This window comes from Phoca vitulina, unplaced genomic scaffold, assembly GCF_004348235.1.
Source record: "Phoca vitulina isolate PV1807 unplaced genomic scaffold, GSC_HSeal_1.0 scaffold87, whole genome shotgun sequence".
Taxonomy (NCBI): domain Eukaryota; kingdom Metazoa; phylum Chordata; class Mammalia; order Carnivora; family Phocidae; genus Phoca; species Phoca vitulina.
This window is the reverse complement of record NW_022589790.1, coordinates 1,049,597-1,067,737: the sequence shown is the minus strand read 5'-3', so window position 1 is coordinate 1,067,737 and position 18,141 is coordinate 1,049,597. Positions and strand designations below refer to the sequence as shown.

Below are 18,141 nucleotides of genomic sequence, written 5' to 3'. Positions count from 1 at the left end.
GGAGAAGCAGGCTTCCCGCCTAGCAGGGAACCCCATGCGGGACTCAATCCCAGAACCCTGGGATCATGACCTGAGCCGAAGGCAGACGCTTAACCATCTGAGCCACCCAGGCGCCCCTGGGCTCACTTTCCTTATCTGTAAAATAAAATAGTCACAATAAAGATCTTTTAGCTCTGATTTGAAAGCCTTAATTTTATTTTTATTTTATTTTACTTATTTATTTTTTTAAAAGATTTTATTTATTTGACAGAGAGAGAGAGACAGCGAGAGAGGGAACACAAGTGGGGGGCGGGAGAGGGAGAAGCAGGCCTCCTGCTGAGCAGGGAGCCCCATGCGGGGCTCGATCCCAGGATCCCGGGATAATGACCCGAGCCGAAGGCAGACGCTTAGCGACTGAGCCACCCAGGCGTCCCTTGGAAGCCTTAATTTTAAATAAGAGAGGGGTCAATGATCTTTATAAAATGTTTAAAAGGAAGTGATAACATTTCACTGATTGTACTCTTTTTTTTAATATTTTTATGTGTAGATGATGGAAGGGAAGTGGTTGCTGTGTATGTTACTGGTCCTTGGAACTGCTATCGTTCAGGCTCATGAAGGACACGATGATGATATGATTGATATTGAGGACGACCTCGATGATGTTATTGAAGAGGTGGAAGACTCCAAATCAAAACCAGATTCTAGCGTTCCTCCTTCTCCAAAGGTTTGAAATGGTCTTTGAATCTATTGGTTTTATCTCTTGAGATAGTCAAAGATAAAGGTAAATTTGGATCCTTTTCCAAGGGGAAGCAAAGTCAGCTAAAATAGCAGCCTTTCTTATATGTTGCCAATGATAAATTATATATATATATATATATATATATATATATATATATATAATCATGAGCCAGCTATAAAAATTTGGGATAATTGAAAGCAAATCTTACTAAGAAGGGAATCATGCTGAAAATTGAAATTCTTGATACATTTTTATATTTAACACAGGTCACCTACAAAGCTCCGGTTCCAACAGGGGAAGTGTATTTTGCTGATTCTTTTGACAGAGGAACTCTGTCAGGGTAAGTGTTTCTTAGGGGAAAATGTCTTAGAGGCAAACATCATGTAAATATGATGTGATAGTGGATTCATTTTTGGATAGCATTTTATATAGTAAAATGTCTTAACTATTTTATGTCCCCAGTGTTCGTGCTCATTTAGGAGAATTTAGAACATGTCCATTTAGAAAAGTTTTTTAGAATATGTGGGTCTAATTTCCATTTCTCTTTCCCCCTTGACCGTATATATTGTTCTTTTGAACTGAGGAATTTTTTTCTCTTGAGTCTTAAAAAGAGTGGAGGAGCACCGGGGTGGCTCAGTCGGTTAAGCGTCTGACTCTTGGTTTCAGCTCAGGTCATGATGTCACAGTCATGGGATCAAGCCCTGCGTCAGGTTCCATGCTCTTTGCATAGTCTGCTTAAGATTCTCTCTCCCTCTCCTTCCCAGTTGTGCGTGCTCTCTCTCTAACTAAAATCTTAAAAAAAAAAAAAAATGGAATTATTTCATGGGTTTGGTACTTTTTCTTATAGGTTTGTGAGTTGAATAGAATGTATTACTGTTTGTGTGGCAGATTTAAAAGTTGAAAGTAGTGGAGTGGTTAAGTAGGCTAAGAAGACTTGGATAGATCTGCTTTTGTTAGTATTTACATTGTTTCTTTTCACAGGCTAGCCATCGTTTAAATCTTAATTTGGGGGTTTGTCTTAATTACAGGTGGATTTTATCCAAAGCTAAGAAGGATGACACTGATGATGAAATTGCCAAATACGACGGTGAGAGTCCATTTGATTTACATAGAATAGCAGATTGAGGCTTCACGTGTGGTTTCTATAGTGTCTCTTAAGGCTGGTTTGAAAAGAGTATGTATACATTTTAAGATTTTTCGTTGGAAGCTTTGCTGTCTGTGTGTTCATAGGGTTAGACCTGTTGACTGCTTTGCACCATAAAATGGAGAGGTAATGTGTCACCTGTGGTGCTGTCTATTGGAAATGGAAGGTCTTTCTAGGTATTGATGAAGTGAACACGCTACAGGTTTAAAAACCATATCCTAATACTTGTCACGTGTGTGTGGTTAATAGGCTAGCTCTCATAGGTAAATGGAATAGGTTAAAAATTTGCCAGTATGATAGATGTGCACAACTTGGAGTTTTGCTTGTTACCATTTAAGGGATCTTCAAAGGCATAATTAGGAAGTGGATTTTTTTCTGATGTCTTACAGGAAAGTGGGAGGTAGATGAAATGAAGGAAACAAAGCTTCCAGGTGATAAAGGGCTTGTGTTGGTGTCTCGGGCCAAGCATCATGCCATCTCTGCAAAACTGAACAAGCCCTTCCTGTTTGATACCAAGCCTCTCATTGTTCAGTGAGTGAAATGTTTGCTTGATAGAAACTTCCCAGATCTCAGGAAATTATTACTCTACTCTAAAAAATTACAAGAATAATTATATATTACAGTAGCGGGTTTGTGGTGTATTTAAGTATCTTGTAATCCAGTATTTTTTTTTCCTTCCCAGTAAATTCTTTTGAAACAGATTGACTTATTTTTCTCCTGATAGCAAATGATCAGGATTTTACACTGGGAATCTGCATTAAAGTTTTGTTTTATTTTAACTTACATTTGGGGGGTGGTTGGGTAGCCATTCAAAAGCAATAGAAAATGAGGGGCACCTGTCTGGCTCAGTCGGTAGAGCATGCAACTCTTGATCTTGGGGTGTGAGTTGGAGCCCCAGTTGGGTGTAAAAATTACCTTAAAAAAAAAAAAAAGTCTTCAAAGCAATAGAAGATGGAATTTTTCTTAAGGATGAAAGTATGACCTGTGATAAAACATGGGGGAGAGGGGAAGTAAATTAAGAAATTTGATCTTTCAGAATGCCTTACGGTTTTCTACTTTTCTCTTTGAAATCAGATATGAGGTTAATTTCCAAAATGGAATAGAATGTGGCGGTGCCTACGTGAAACTGCTTTCCAAAACCCCAGAACTTAACCTGGTAGGTCCTTCCTGTTTCCTTGTGGCCACCCACAATTGTCTTTTGAGAATCTTAGAGAAAAGGAAAGAGAATCTTGTAAGACCTGGGAAAATGAAGGCCTCCTCTCCTACTGTTGAAATATTTAGAGGATTGGGAATATTGACTTTGACTCTTCTTTGGTTTTTATTTGAAATGTGAATTTCAAAGCCATCGTGCCTTATCCCTGATTTCTGTTCTGTGTAATTTTTAGTTTTGGCAAAACTTATTTGTTTGTTTTATGAAAGAAGCAGTAACTATCTAGATACATGCATTACTCTTTTTTTTTAAAGTACCTTCGTATATCTTCATGTAAAGTTCTCTGGTAATTTCTGGTTATTCCTTTTCACTGGTATCTATATAAGCCTCGTAAATGAATTAACTTTTTCTTTAAGGTGCCAAAAATTTACTTGGGATTTTATTAGAGGAAATAGCATACTTTGAAAGTTTGCTTTTGAACACTTTGATTGAGTCACTTAAAAATAATTCATTTTTGTTTCTGAAGGATCAGTTCCACGACAAGACCCCTTATACGATTATGTTTGGTCCAGATAAATGTGGAGAAGACTATAAATTGCACTTCATCTTCCGCCACAAAAACCCCAAAACCGGTATATATGAAGAAAAGCATGCCAAGAGGCCAGATGCAGATCTGAAGACCTATTTTACCGATAAGAAAACACATCTTTATACATTAAGTAAGAAAACATATTAATTTGGGGGTTTATGGCACTATACATTTATCATCTGTTTAATTTAAAGATCGCACATCTACAGAAGACCCACGCCTGCAAATAAGAGTCTCTGTTGACTTAATATCTTAGTGGTAAAAAGGACTTAATTTCTCAGTGCTAAGAAAAGCTTCTTTTCCCGTAGGTTAAATTGAGAAGTGGGGTTTGAGACCGTTCTAAGAGTAAGCTTTTATGTTCCATAAAGAGCTTTGCTGATTCCCCTCATTTTCTCCCATTGTGTATTTTGTTGTTGATAACATGTTAAATAATGGGACACAATAGAAATATATGTACGTTTTTTTCAAATTATCTTTCGATTGAACTTTGGGTGCTCCAATACCTAGATAGTTGGGGTTTGTGTGTGTGTGTGTGTGTGTTTAAGATTTTATTTGTCAGAGAGAGCACAAGCAGGGGGAATGGTAGGGCACAGGGAGAAGCTGGCTCCCCGCTGAGCAAGGAGCCCGATGCGGGACTTGATCCCAGGACCCTTGGGATCAAGACGTTTAACCGACTGAACCACCTAGAGTTGAATTTAATCATTTGGATGTTGGAATGCATTTTTTATTTTATTATTATTATTTTTTAAAGATTTGTTTGTTTGTTTTTGAGAAAGAGAGAGAGACCGTGCAAGGGAGGTGAGAGGCAGAGGGAGAGAGAGAGAGAAATCCTCAAGCACACTCTGCACTGAGCCCAGAGCCTGGCATGGGCTTGAGACCAGGACCTGAGCTGAAACCAAGAGCCAGCTGCTTAACTGACTGAGCCACCCAGGGGCCCCTGGAATGTGTTTTTTATTTTAATGAAGCTTTTCCTGCTGGTTTGAGTATATGTGGACATGTCTCTTTTCCTAAAGAATACAGTAACCTTTTTTCTGTATAACAAAAGTAACACATGCTCTGTATAGAACTCAAAAGCTAGAAATAAGCAAAACAAAAGACATTTAAAATTATCTGAAATATCAACATTGTAGTATGTATTTGGCTATATGTGTATAAACACACATAATGTTTTATTAAAAGTTGAACGTGCTAGGGGCGCCTGGGTGGCTCAGTCGGTTGAGTGGCTGGCTCTTTTTTTAAAGATTTTATTTATTTATTTAATTGACAGAGAGAGAGACAGCGAGAGAGGGAACACAAGCAGGGGGAGATGGAGAGGGAGAAGCAGGCTTCCCACCGAGCAGGGAGCCCGATGCGGGGCTCGATCCCAGGACCCTGGGATCATGACCTGAGCCGAAGGCAGACGCTTAACCGACTGAGCCACCCAGGCTCCCCGAGTGGCTGGCTCTTGATGTCAACTCAGGTCATGATCTTGGAGTCGTGGGATTGAGCCCCGCGTCTGGCTCTATGCTCAGCAGGGAGTTGCTTGAGGATTCTCTCTTTCCCTCTCCTTCTGCCCCTCTCCTTGCACACATGCACGTGCTTTCTCTCTCCCTCTCAAATAAATTAAAAAAAAAGTTGGACGTGCTATATTTCACTCTCCTCACAAAAGTAGGAATCTCTCTGTGAGAGTACATATGACTGATAATTGCTGGTCTCATGATCACTGATGTCAGTGGTATGGGCACCCCTTGCTTTCCATAGTATTCTGGATGTGCCTGGACTTAGTCAGGTGCCTGTGACACATTTAGGTGTGGGATCCAGGCTTCAGAGGAAGTCTCACTTAAGATACCTTTATGGACTTAAAGTTCCCCTGGACTCCAGAAGTACAACCGTAAGTAGACATGTGGTTTAATAAATAAGATCAAAAGCTTGTGTACTTTGAAATTTTGGTGACATATATGGTAGTAGTACCAATTCAAAAAATGAGGAAATGGGCTTTTTTTTTTTTTTGCTCAAAGGTGATGGTTATAATAAATTAACTTATTTGCCTGTTGACTGGTGTGTAACCATTTGTGTCAGACTATCATTGCATGAGTTCTTTGGTGTTTTGATGTTTTTAATGTCTATAAGTAGTCTTCTGGCATTTTAAATTTTATGTATCATTTACTTTAATTTTAAAATCCTGAGGAACTAGCATTTATGATTTACAAATAAGGAAGAGACAGTTAACTTACATAAGGCTCCAAGACCATGTTCTGACTGACACCCTGAGGTCATTACTCTGTGCTTCCGTTTTCTATTAGAAATATGATCTGCTGTGGTAAAGAGAGCTTGGGGAATGAGTGGTTAATTTATTTTTTTTTAATTGCATTTCATTTTTTTCAGTCTTGAATCCAGATAATAGTTTTGAAATATTAGTGGACCAATCTGTTGTGAATAGTGGAAATTTGCTAAATGACATGACTCCTCCTGTAAATCCTTCGCGTGAAATTGAGGACCCAGAAGACCAGAAGCCTGAGGACTGGGATGAAAGACCAAAAATACCAGATCCCGACGCTGTCAAACCAGATGACTGGTGAGTCTTTGCAGTGCAGCATTTCATATGTTCCACATGGCTTAAGCAACTCAGTGTTGGCTGAGATCTCATAATTTCAGTAATCTGTGATGCTGTCTAAATGGTAGGAAAAATGGAGACCACTATAGCTGAAAAGGGGCAATAATGGTCATCTGGATTGCCTAATACCATTTTACAAGCCACAAAATGCTGAAGTTGATGAGTTTGCCTGTGGTAACATGGGTGGTTTGTAGCAGAACCTTTCTTGGCCTGGCTCTTCCAGTGCTTTTATGAATTAACATTTGAAAGTCTTGAAATTTTATTTATTTTTTTAAAGATTTTGGGGCGCCTAGGTGGCTCAGTTGGTTAATCGTCTGCCTTTGGCTCAGGTCATGATCTCAGGGTCTTGGGATCTAGCCCTGTATCAGGCTCCCTGCTTAATTTTTATTTATTTGAGAGAGAGAGAACTCATGCGTGCACAAGTCGGGGGGTGGAGGGGTAGAGGGAGAGGGCTCCCCTCTGAGCAGGGAGCCCAAAGTGGGGCTCGATCCCAGGACCCTGAGATCATGACCTGAGCCGAAGGCAGTTGCTTAACCAATGGAGCCACCCAGGTGCCCCGAAATTTTAAATTTTAATTTGAAAAATAACCTTTTCCCCATTAAATAACACTCAAGACATCTCTGCTCTGTATTGGGCAATGGAATACAAAGCCACAGGGATACCAGCTGCCCACATGACTCCCAGTCCAGTTGTAAGATAGGCAGGTGAAGTTGGCATGTATGTGGTGAGTGATCTAATAGTAGGTATTAGTAAGTGACCAGAGCACCAAGTATACCTGGTCCAGGGGTGGTTTCTTGGAGCAGAGCAAGTCAAACTGGGACTTGGAAGTCGGGTAGGAGTCAAGCAAATGGTGAAGATGGGAAATGATATTCCCAGCTTGTGCAAAAGTAGAGGAGTAGGAGTGAGCTTGACATGTGTGAGTGAACTTGAGTATACGCTGTGTAGCCTTTCTTGTAGGATACGAATTGGAGAGTGAGGAAAAGTGAGAACAACAGGGTTGTACTCTTGTGTATGGCCGTGTTTGAACTCCGATACAGTGACTTTCAGAAATGTCAGGAAGTGACAAAGAGCCGTTAAATTCTAGCTGATGTTTTTCCTTTCTTAAAGTATGTGTACCTGAACTTTTATGCTGCACTAGTGTAAACGCTGAATTTATTTGTGTATTCATGAACATAGATCTGGATTCAGCCTATTTCAGTATCAGGCTCCTTAACTAGCGGATTTATTTTGGGGGTAGGAGTGTGAATGTTTAGCTTCATTAAAAGGGCCAGCTGAATGTTATACAATGTTCTCATGCAATTAATTTAAAACAAGCATGAGTCAAAAAGAAGCATAATCCTGATAGAGGATAGAAGATGTCTTTGCTTACCCGTTAATATGGTATGTTTCATAGTAACTGTGTAAAACTTTGAAATTAGTTACTTGATGAACTTTTATTTTAAGAATAATTGTTTGAGTTACAATTCACATACTAAAATCCACCCTCTTAATTGGTACAATTCAGCAGTTCAGTATATTCACAGAACCATCCTCACTGTCTAATTCCAGAACATTTGTATCACCCAAAAAGAAATCCATACCCATTAAGCGGTTACTTCCTGTTTCCCCCTTCCACCAGCCCCTTGGCAATCACTAAACTACTTTCTATCTCTGGATTAACCTATTCTGGACGTAGCATACTGTAATGTATGACCTTTTGTGTCTGGCTTCTTTCACTGAGCATAATGTCTTCAGGGTTCATCCATGTTGAAGCATGTGACCGTACTCCATTCTTTTTTCTGAGCGAATAATACTCCATCGTGTGATAACCGCCACACTTCATCCATTCCCCGGTTGACTGACGTTTAGGTTGTCTCCCTGTTTTGGCAGTGGTTATGAGTCCTGCTGCTATGAATAGTCGTTACAGATTTTGAATGGTTCTGCATTTTCATTGCTCTTAGAGCAGAATTGCTGCTGTTTTTAACTTTCCCACCAGTAACGTTATGAGAGTCCTGGTTTCTCCACATCCTCGCCAGCACTTGTTTTTATCAGTCATTTTTCTTACAGCCATCCTAGTGGGCATGAAGTGATCGCTTATTAGGGCTTTGATTGGCACTTCCCTGATGGCTAACGATGTTACACATCATTTCGTGTGCTTGTTGGCCCTTTGTGTATCTTTGGAGAAATGTCTATTCACATCCTTTGCCAGTGTTTAAGTTGGGTTGTCTTTTTATTATTGAATTGTAAGAGCTCTCTATTCTGAATACTAGACCACTATCATAGGAATGAATTATTCTCTTCTATTTTCTAGGAGGAATTATTTTAAATTTTGAGATTAAGTGTGACTGAAATATTTTCAGATTGCCCTGTTTTAGATTCATAACGTGGGATCATATTGTGATTTTTCGGTCAGTGTTGTCATAATTAGCTTTTTCTTTTGTGTTTAAGGGATGAAGATGCCCCTGCTAAGATTCCAGATGAAGAAGCTACAAAGCCTGAAGGCTGGTTAGATGATGAGCCCGAATATGTACCTGATCCAGATGCGGAGAAGCCAGAGGATTGGTAAGAGCTTCAGTTAACTTTTTAAATTACTGCTTTTTTATTGAAGTAAAAGTTAATGATTAAATATAGCCAAGTGTCCACCTTAAGTGTAGAGCTCAGCAAATTTAATTACGTGTTTGTCTTTAATGCATCTGTCATGAAAAACCCTTGTTACTGGAAATGCAGGAATAAGATGATACTCCAGTGACACAGTATGACCCTGAAAGCATTACTGCAGGATTTCAGGGGAGCCCCGGCGTGGCCATCCTAGTCCCGCATCACAGAATCTATTTGTAATTTGTCTGTGTCTCCACAGGGATGAAGATATGGATGGGGAGTGGGAGGCTCCTCAGATTGCCAACCCTAAGTGTGAGTCGGCCCCTGGGTGTGGTGTCTGGCAGCGACCTATGATTGACAACCCTAATTATAAGGGCAAATGGAAGCCTCCCATGATTGACAATCCTAACTACCAGGTTTGTGCCTCCTGATGGTTGAGTTACCTCATTGATCTGTTTGTTTGGATAGAAGTTTTGTCTATAGCGAGGCTGCGTGGTTGATCACTGTATTCAAACAATTGAATTAAAAGCAAACTTGAGGGGCGCCTGGGTGGCTCAGTCGTTGGGCGTCTGCCTTCGGCTCAGGTCATGGTCCCAGGGTCCTGGGATCGAGCCCCACATCGGGCTCCCTGCTCCACGGGCAGCCTGCTTCTCCCTCTCCCACTCCCCTTGCTTGTGCTCCCTCTCTCGCTGTGTCTCTGTCAAATAAATAAATAAAATCTTTTTAAAAAAAAAAACTTCAGGGGTGCCTGGGTGGCTCAGTCAGTTGAGAGTCCAACTCCTCATCTCAGCTCAAATCCCAAGAGTCAGGGTGGTGACTTGAAGCCCCGCGTTAGGCTCCACGCCCAGCTAAAAAAAAAACAAAAACCCAAAAAACAAACTTCAGCATTGAGAGAGAGCTTATATGCTAGGTGTTGAAAAAACACACCTAGGGACTGGAAAGAGGTTTCATAATTGCTTTGTAACTTGCGTTTAAAAACAGAAAAGAAAAATGGAAAGCTTGTTATTTGGGCACCCTGCTGTTGTGTGGTATGGGGTGTTGCAGCCACTGGATCCAGACTGGCGATCCGTGGGGTGTGGTGGGTAGGGCGTGGAGACGGGAGGGGGCTCCCTGACCCCGAGTCCGCCCAGTGCTCCACCTCGGTATCTCAGCTGTGAGAAGACCGCACACATGCTGGTGTTATAAAGCTGCAGCTCTGCCGCAGACGTAACCACTCAGACCTTGGTCTCTTCGGTCTCTGTCTTAGTCACATGATTTGCCATCATTAATTTCCACTTTTTCCCCCTTTACTTTATCTTATTTTTCACAAAATATTTATTTCAGAGAAAAAGCACGAGCATGCAGTGGGGAGGGGTGGGAGAGGGAGAGAGAGTGTTAAGCCATCTCCGGGCTGAGCGTGGAGCCTGACATGGGGCTTGATCTCAAGACCCCAAGATCACGACCTGAGCCCAAATCAAGAGTCAGACATTCAACCAACTGAGCCATCCAGGCATCCCTGTCCCCCTTTAAAATGTAAGGTATGGGTGTGTGTCTCTGTGCATATGCTATGTGTATACTTTTCTGTTTGTAAGTGTATTTTTAGTTGTGTATTCAAGCAATGAGATAAATTAAAATTGCCCTTGAATTAAAACCGCCCTTTAGCTGTTCTGTGGTTGGCCATTTGGGTGGATTGCCTTCCACCCATTTTTGCTTTCAGAGTCTTTGCTGCAGTGATCACCCTTGCGCGTGTCTGGGTATGTGTGGTAACTATTCCTCGAGCTAGTTACCAAGAAGTACAATTGCTGGTTGAAGGTCACGTACATTGCGAATCCCCACTGAGCAAGCCTGTGCTTGTTCAAGGCTATTCGTTGATAAGAGTCTTGTTGGAATGTGCCAGGCAGAGCGAGGTGTTGGTTTGGGTCAAGGTCAGGGTTGAGGTTAGAAATTGAAAGTAGTTGGAGTCCAGACATCTTCATCATTTTCTCCCTGGTACTCAGTTACATTTTACAAAGTCAACACTACCGTCACTGATCATGCAGAATTGGTCTTAACTCTTATTTGTGTTGTTCATTATCTGAAATGTTGTGTTTCTTTTTTTTTTTTTAAAGATTTTATTTATTTATTTGACAGAGAGACAGCGAGAGAGGGAACACAAGCAGGGGGAGTGGGAGAGGGAGAAGCAGGCTTCCCGCTGAGCAGGGGAGCCTGATGTGGGGCTCGATCCCAGGACCCTGGGATCATGACCTGAGCAGAAGGCAGACGCTTAACGACTGAGCCACCCAGGTGCCCCTATCTGAAATGTTTTATTTATTTGAGAGAGAGAATGAGATAGAGCATGAGAGGGGGGAGGGTCAGAGGGAGAAGCAGGCTCCCTGCTGAGCAGGGAGCCCGATGCAGGACTCGATCCCGGAACTCCAGGATCATGACCTGAGCCGAAGGCAGTTGCTTAACCAACTGAGCCACCCAGGCGCCCCTATCTGAAATGTTTTAAAAAAATATATATTTTTTTTTTCCAGGGAATCTGGAAGCCCCGAAAAATACCAAATCCGGATTTCTTTGAAGATCTGGAACCTTTCAAAATGACTCCTTTTAGTGCTATTGGTTTGGAACTGTGGTCCATGACCTCCGACATTTTTTTTGACAACTTTATTGTTTGCGGGGATCGAAGAGTAGTTGATGATTGGGCCAATGATGGATGGGGACTGAAGAAGGCTGCGGACGGGGCTGCCGAGGTTCGTGCTCACTTGCTTCTTAGGCATTTATGTCTGTTATTGCTGGTGACAAATTGTTCCTTTTGTGGCAGGCAATCTTCTAGGATTTGTCTTTTCCCTTATTTGAGAATATTGGCATAAAATGTGGGACTGGATGCCTGCTAAAGACAAAATACTGGGTGTTTGGACATGATTTCGTTAGTCTAATGTAATGGCTTTAGATTCCCTATTTGTGTTAGGGTAGGGTTTTTTGTTGCTTTTTTTTTTAATTAACGTGCTAAAATATGTTTAACAAAATTTGTCATTTAGGGTATTTTAATGCACTCTTAAATGTTGAATCTTGGTTTACCAGTATATGCAATTTTCACACAATTGGCCACATGGTCGAACTGTGAGTGGGGGAGCCAGAGGTACTGAGCAAGGAGTTCTTCATTCACTGGCCCTGAGGTTACGGGGGCCTCTGGCAGATGATTAAGAAACCCGTGTTGACATCTGTGAAAGGGAAATCACCTTGATGATAAGAGTGGGGGGAAAATGGAGGCTTTTCTCTTATTTCCTTTTTATATTGTCTGAATATCTTGGCTCGAACCCTTTGACAAAGGAGGAGCCTGAGTAGTGCCTCGCAGAAATTGAACAGTGCAGCCTATATTTGGTGTCAAAACCGAGGACCTGAAGTCTGTCCTATCCTGTTTTTCAGCCAAGTGTAGTGGGGCAGATGATTGAGGCCGCTGAGGAGCGCCCGTGGCTCTGGGTGGTCTACATTTTGACCGTAGCTCTGCCCGTGTTTCTTGTTATCCTCTTCTGCTGCTCTGGAAAGGTATGAGTTTTTCTGTTTAGTCACTTTTATATATTAGTATAACTAAGATCTTTTGCCTGAAGTTTTCTCGGCAATGACTGGGTCACATCTGAAACCTTAGTCACTGCTCTCAGTGGCCATATATTGTGCCCAGGTGGGAGTAGGATTTACAGCCCTTCGGTTTCTAGTAGTATTTAAGCCTGCTGTATTACTCTTCCCTAATATTTGGCAGCAGTTTTCTGGAAAACAAAAATAAAAAACCCAACAACTTAGATACAAAACCAGCCATCTGGACCCAAACCAGCTTTTCCTCCTTGTCATAGCTGTTTGTATTCATATACTTTATAACAGTCTTTGATTTTTTTTTTTCAGTATCCATTCTTCCCTCAGCATCCCCACGCTCCCTCCAAAAATACATGTGGGGGTAATCCAGCCTTATTTTAAAGTTTTTCTAATTTAGTCTTTGTTGCATGCAATCCAAAAACCAGGAAAGAAAATTTTGTTTAGGTGCTCTACTTCTATTAAATGAGGATTGTGTTTCACCTTGCATTCGATGTTTTGTAACCTGATCCCCAAGTTTCCTTTTTCAGTCTTCTCCCCCCACCACGCTTCTGTCTGCGTGTCTGTGCCTCAGTCATCTTGACTGTTTAGATCTGCATGTTCCTGCCTCACCCCTTTGTTCTTACTGTGCCTTCTGCCTTTGACACACACACATGCTCACTGAAGAGAGAGCTCTCGGGGCAGGAATTCTTCCTTAACATTTTTATTTATCTATGCCAGTATATGGCCTTGTGCAGAACTTTATTCATAGGCATTCAATAATTATGTGATAATGTAGTACATAAAAATGTGAACAAAACTGTTGGTGCTTTGGGGGAATATTTCAGAAACAGTCCAGTCCCGTGGAGTATAAGAAGACCGATGCTCCCCAACCAGATGTGAAGGAGGAGGAAGAAGAAAAGGAAGAGGAAAAGGACAAGGGAGATGAGGATGAGGAGGGCGAAGAAAAACTTGGTAAGTAGACCCCAGAATATCTGCTTTACGCCAAGACCCTAAGATGTTTCAAACTCAGAAGCAAGTGACGATGCTAAAGATTGCCTTAGACTCCAGAGGTGTGTCCTAAGGCTACTGGTCTCATTATCAAAAACAAGTATGAGGTTTTGCTCAGTTTGTTGTACTTTTGGTCTCTGTCTCAGAAGAGAAGCAGAAGAGTGATGCTGAAGAAGATGGTGGCACTGCCAGTCAGGAGGAGGATGACAGGAAACCTAAAGCAGAGGTAACGGCAGAGGGTGTACGTATTCCAGCCCGAGCAGCTTGGGGGAAGATGCATTTAAGTAGGGGCTTATTTTCAGAGAGTAATTTTCATGGGCTGTGGAAGTAAAAAAAAAAAAAAAAAAAAAGCTAGAATTAATTTTGTAAGAGTGGAATTCTTAGCAACACAGGTACACATTTCCTTGAATCATTTTAAACTACATCTGAATCTCAGAAGTATTTTTCTGTGCTGCAGATGGTTTTCTGGAATAAGCAGAAGGTTTCAGGGGAAAACCAATAAAATGTTTGCGAAAATGGTAACTTCAGGTTATTATTGAACACGTCTGTCTCCTCTCTCTCCCCACTGTGCCCTGAAAAAGTATTTCCTTCCCTGGTGGTCTAGTGGTTAGGAGGAGAAAAAAAAATATTTCTTGAACAATGATTTCATTGTATTCTAAAATTTTTGTCCGTGTGGCTTATGGATTTGTTCATTCAACAAATATTTATGGAGTGCCCATCATGGGCTGCACATTGTCAGTGAACAAGACAAAGATACCCTTCCTTTGGGGGGGCCTAAATTCCATTGGGAGGAAATTGACAATAAGCTGTAGGCGTTATAAGGAAGTAAATGAATAGTATGTTAGGAAGCGATAGGCCATGAAAAATAAAAGTAGGACAGGAAAAGGTATTGGAAGTACTGGAGGTGGGATGGGATGGGTTGCAGTGTTAGAGATGGTAGGCCTTGTTGAAGAGGTGACCCTGGGGCAGACCGGAAAGAGATAAAGGACTTTGCCGTAGAGGTGTCCATGGGAAGAATGTTCCTGCGGAGACAACAGCCAGTACGGAGGCCTGAAGTAGTAGTCTAGAAGACCCTGTGGCCAGTAGAGTAGGGGCCAGAGGAAAGCAGGGTGGGGAAGGCTCCAGAGGAGGTGGGGCCTCCTAGGCCGTGGTGTGGGCTTGGCTTCTTCTGGTGAAATGGGCAGCCATCGCAGGCTTTGGGGCACAGGCGTGACAGGATCTGCTTAGGCTGGCTGCCGTGGTTTCTACAGAATCAACGAGGCCAGGTTGGAGGCTGCTGCGATAATGCAGGCGGGATCCGCGGGATCCCCGGGATCCTGTGGCTCCGAGCAGGGTGATAGGAGAGTGTGAGAACTCACTGGGCTTCTGGGTCCAGATTTGGGTGCATTGGATAGGATGTATGAGGGAAAGAGAATGATCTACACTTTCCTTGCGGCCCTTTTCAGTCTGCTCCTTCCTGGAAAACCCTATGCAGTTTCCATTCCAGCTTCTACAACTGCCCCTCCATCGATAAAGGTCAACGCTGTTTCTATTTTCTTTGGCTATATTCTGTGTCAACTACGATGTAGACTTTCAACTAGATGTGCTTCTTTCAGGCAGGGACCGGTCTCACACACATATTTTATATTCCCCAATCTTCCTCACTCTGTAGAGTAGGAGGAGCCCTGGGCTTACAGTCTTGAGTGTTGTGTGGGGCTCTGCTAGGATCATCTTCCATCCCCTGAGATCCTAGCTTTCCCAGCCTCAGAACGGGGCCGATGTGCCCACAGGCCAGGAGGTTCGGTTATTCAGGATTCAGCAAGATCACGTGGGAAAGCAGGGCATCTGGTCCTTTTTAAAGCAAATGTTGATGGGTTAGATTGAGGAAAGTGGATGTTTACAGAAAACCATACAGACTAAATTAGAGCACACAGAACCCTGCCACCTCTGAGATAGCCGTTGTTTTTGGTGCATTTTCTTCTAATCATTTTTCTTCTCTTATTTGGTCCTCAGATGGGTTACCCTGAGCCTGGCTGATCTTGAAAGCTTGGTGAAGTTTTAACTTGTTTAAAGCATGCTAATTATAGCGAATTTTTTATTTTTTCAACCAACAGGAGGATGAAATTTTGAACAGATCACCAAGAAACAGAAAGCCTCGAAGAGAGTGAAACAATCTTAAGAACTTGATCTGTGATTTCCTCTCCCTCCCCTTCCCCTGCAAGCGTGGTCCTAGGAGAGGGCCTGGCACACCTTAGGTTGAAACTCAGAAAACCTCCAGACGTCACCATCGACAGGCTCCAGTCGAACACTAGCCCGTGTAATTGTAAACATCTAAGCAGTCAGTAATTGCAGTTGTGACATAAAGGACCCTGTTTCTGTAGAAAGCAAGCATATAACATTAATGGTTGTGAAATGTAACATGAAGCAACTAACTCGTATTTTTGTTTTTGTTTTTAAACATCCTTGTTTTTTAAAATAGAGTGATAGAACTTTGCCAGTCTTTAAAATCTTGGCTTAATTTAATATATTAATCTCTCCATGCAGAAATAACACCAACCTTTAGAAATGCTAGGGGGATGAATTGCAGTTTTTATAACCAAATTTGTTTTTTAAGTTTGGTATTACAAAACATTCAAGTGTTCTCTGTCCCTTAAAATGGATAATCATGTTGAAAGTACAGTCGTTACATGGTTATAATCTTGTTTGGCTTGCTTCCATCACCCAGTTTCTCTTAAGGAAACTGAGGGGATGGACTGGATGGAAGCCCAAATTTATAGAAAGGTTCTGTTTCATTTGTATTAAAAATAGACATACAGAAGAAACTTTTCCTCTTGATGTTGGTTAGACCATACAGTGCGTGTGTTCTGTTGCCCTTGGAACAGCTGTGTTCCCAGACAGTCAGTGGAGGAGGTGACATAAGGTGGCACTCGGGCAATCATGCTTCCCAAACTGGGAGAGTCTGGGCTCCAGCCTTCCGGAGCAGGTGGCTGTGTAAGGAATGCTCCCAGGGCACGGGAGCTCCCAAGTAGATGCAGATGTTTTCATCACTTCTTCCACTGTGTTGACACTGTTTCCTTCCCTGTTGCCCCAGATCCCCGGCTTTCTCCTCTGCTATGCATTTTCTTCACAGCGCAGCTTGCAGTCCGTCGCTGAAAATGATTATAAGCTCCGCATAGTGTTAAGCTTTATTGTGATTAAGTGTATGTTTCTTCTTCCTTTTTTCAGCAGACCCACACCTTTCCAGGGTCAAAGTACAGGATAGAATACTGTCTTTCATTTTTATCCATTTCTTTTACTCTGTGTAAAGACTTGAGAAGTCTGAGCCAGAGGTGAGCCAATTCAGAATTGACTGTAATTGAACATAGGCGAAAAGTATTTATGGGAGGAGTGACATACAGCATGAATTTTCTGATTTTTTTTTTTTTTTTTTTTTTAGCTGCTAAACTTTTTAAGTCTTCATTTGCAGTTCATGTAACCTTTGTGTCTTAAATTACATGATAAAGCAGTCCTGTTGAAAAGAAATTTTTTTGTTTGGGTATGTGGCTTGTAGAATTCTTTAAAAAGTGATCTTAGATTTGTTTTTTTCATGTGGAATGCAGATGGGTGCTATCAGAGCCTCTCCCCCATCACTATAGTGTAATATCATTATTACACCACACTGAAATGTATTCAGAGTTGTTTTAGCTTTATTCTTTCTTCAGAGGTGTTTCAAATGTACCGGTGATACTGTTTCTTGCACTGAATATATAAACACTCCAAAGTGTTTATATTGGGGAGATTTGGGGAGGAAGTATATTCGTAAAAGATGAAGGCTGTATCTGTTTATTTTGTTTATCTTCAATTTTTTACTGGTTCACTGAAATTCTTACAAGGGTGGGATGAATTTTTCTTGCTGTTCAGTGCTTTATCCTTTTCATCTGTTGTTCTGTGGTCACAGTGACCTTAGCTATGTAGCAGACTTTCCCAGATGTATTGAGTGCAAATAAACAGTTACTTAGCAAGACCTGAAAATATGTCTGCAGGTTTCTCCTTGAAGCAAATGTGTGGGATTATTGCATTTCCAGAAACCTGCCTTCACTGACCGTTGACGTTACATCTTGTGTCTCACTTAACAGTTTCTTCCAGCCCAGGTGTGGAATGACAAGTATAAACTAGAGTGTTCCTTTGCCTTTCCAGGATTACTTAGCAAAGTTTGTCAAAAAAACAAAACAAAAGTCTTTTCTTGGTTCTCTTTTTCACTCTTTGTTGAAGGTGCACCCTTCCGATTAAATGTCTGACACATCAGTGAATGACCAGCAGTGTTTAGCTCTTCAAATGCACTTACATTATAGTTTTACGTGCTGGCTGTCTGTCACAGTGTTGTAAAATGCCCACTCCATCAGATGTGTTCCTCGATTTCTCTTATCCACAAAATACTCTCCATTTTTCTCAGATTGTCACGTCACTAAATGGTATTACATTAAAGCCCTCTGTTAAGTGTCTGCTTTTGACTGAACTTCTTCATGGTAACTTTCAAGTCAAGTGTTTTACTGCAGAAAATGTGAATGGTTGAGTATTACTTCATGTCTTCATGTGGATATGATCCAGTCAATTCAGTGTAGATTCTGCCGCCTTTTTCTGCTGGATTGGGGGTCAGCAGTTTCTGTTGTATAATAGGGATAGCAGCTCAGAAGGGGGGGGGGGGGGCAGTAATTTGTAGATTTTTTTTTTTTTTTTACAATTTTATTTATTTGACAGAGCACAAGCAGGGGGAGCAGCAGAGGGAGAGGGAGAAGCAGGCAAGGATCCAGAAATGGGGCTCCATCCCAGGACCCTGGGATCATGACCTGAGCAGAAGGCAGATGCTTAACTGACT

At 41.6% G+C, this 18,141-nt stretch overlaps 1 protein-coding gene across 2 annotated transcripts in view; it reads left to right on the top strand.

The window, feature by feature from the left end:
* CANX (calnexin) overlaps nucleotides 1-17,767 on the top strand; it is a 33,404-nt gene extending 15,637 nt beyond the window's left edge. For both annotated transcript variants that reach the window (XM_032395736.1, XM_032395735.1), the window contains 14 exons: nucleotides 527-703; nucleotides 985-1,058; nucleotides 1,747-1,805; nucleotides 2,252-2,393; nucleotides 2,937-3,018; nucleotides 3,539-3,731; nucleotides 5,966-6,155; nucleotides 8,622-8,735; nucleotides 9,031-9,187; nucleotides 11,267-11,482; nucleotides 12,159-12,278; nucleotides 13,145-13,271; nucleotides 13,454-13,533; nucleotides 15,401-17,767. In XM_032395736.1, the coding sequence (XP_032251627.1) occupies nucleotides 527-703; nucleotides 985-1,058; nucleotides 1,747-1,805; nucleotides 2,252-2,393; nucleotides 2,937-3,018; nucleotides 3,539-3,731; nucleotides 5,966-6,155; nucleotides 8,622-8,735; nucleotides 9,031-9,187; nucleotides 11,267-11,482; nucleotides 12,159-12,278; nucleotides 13,145-13,271; nucleotides 13,454-13,533; nucleotides 15,401-15,454 (1,785 nt within the window). In that variant the 3' untranslated portion in view covers nucleotides 15,455-17,767. The remainder of the gene's footprint in view (nucleotides 1-526; nucleotides 704-984; nucleotides 1,059-1,746; nucleotides 1,806-2,251; nucleotides 2,394-2,936; nucleotides 3,019-3,538; nucleotides 3,732-5,965; nucleotides 6,156-8,621; nucleotides 8,736-9,030; nucleotides 9,188-11,266; nucleotides 11,483-12,158; nucleotides 12,279-13,144; nucleotides 13,272-13,453; nucleotides 13,534-15,400) is intronic.
* The last annotated feature ends 374 nt before the right edge of the window (nucleotides 17,768-18,141 follow it).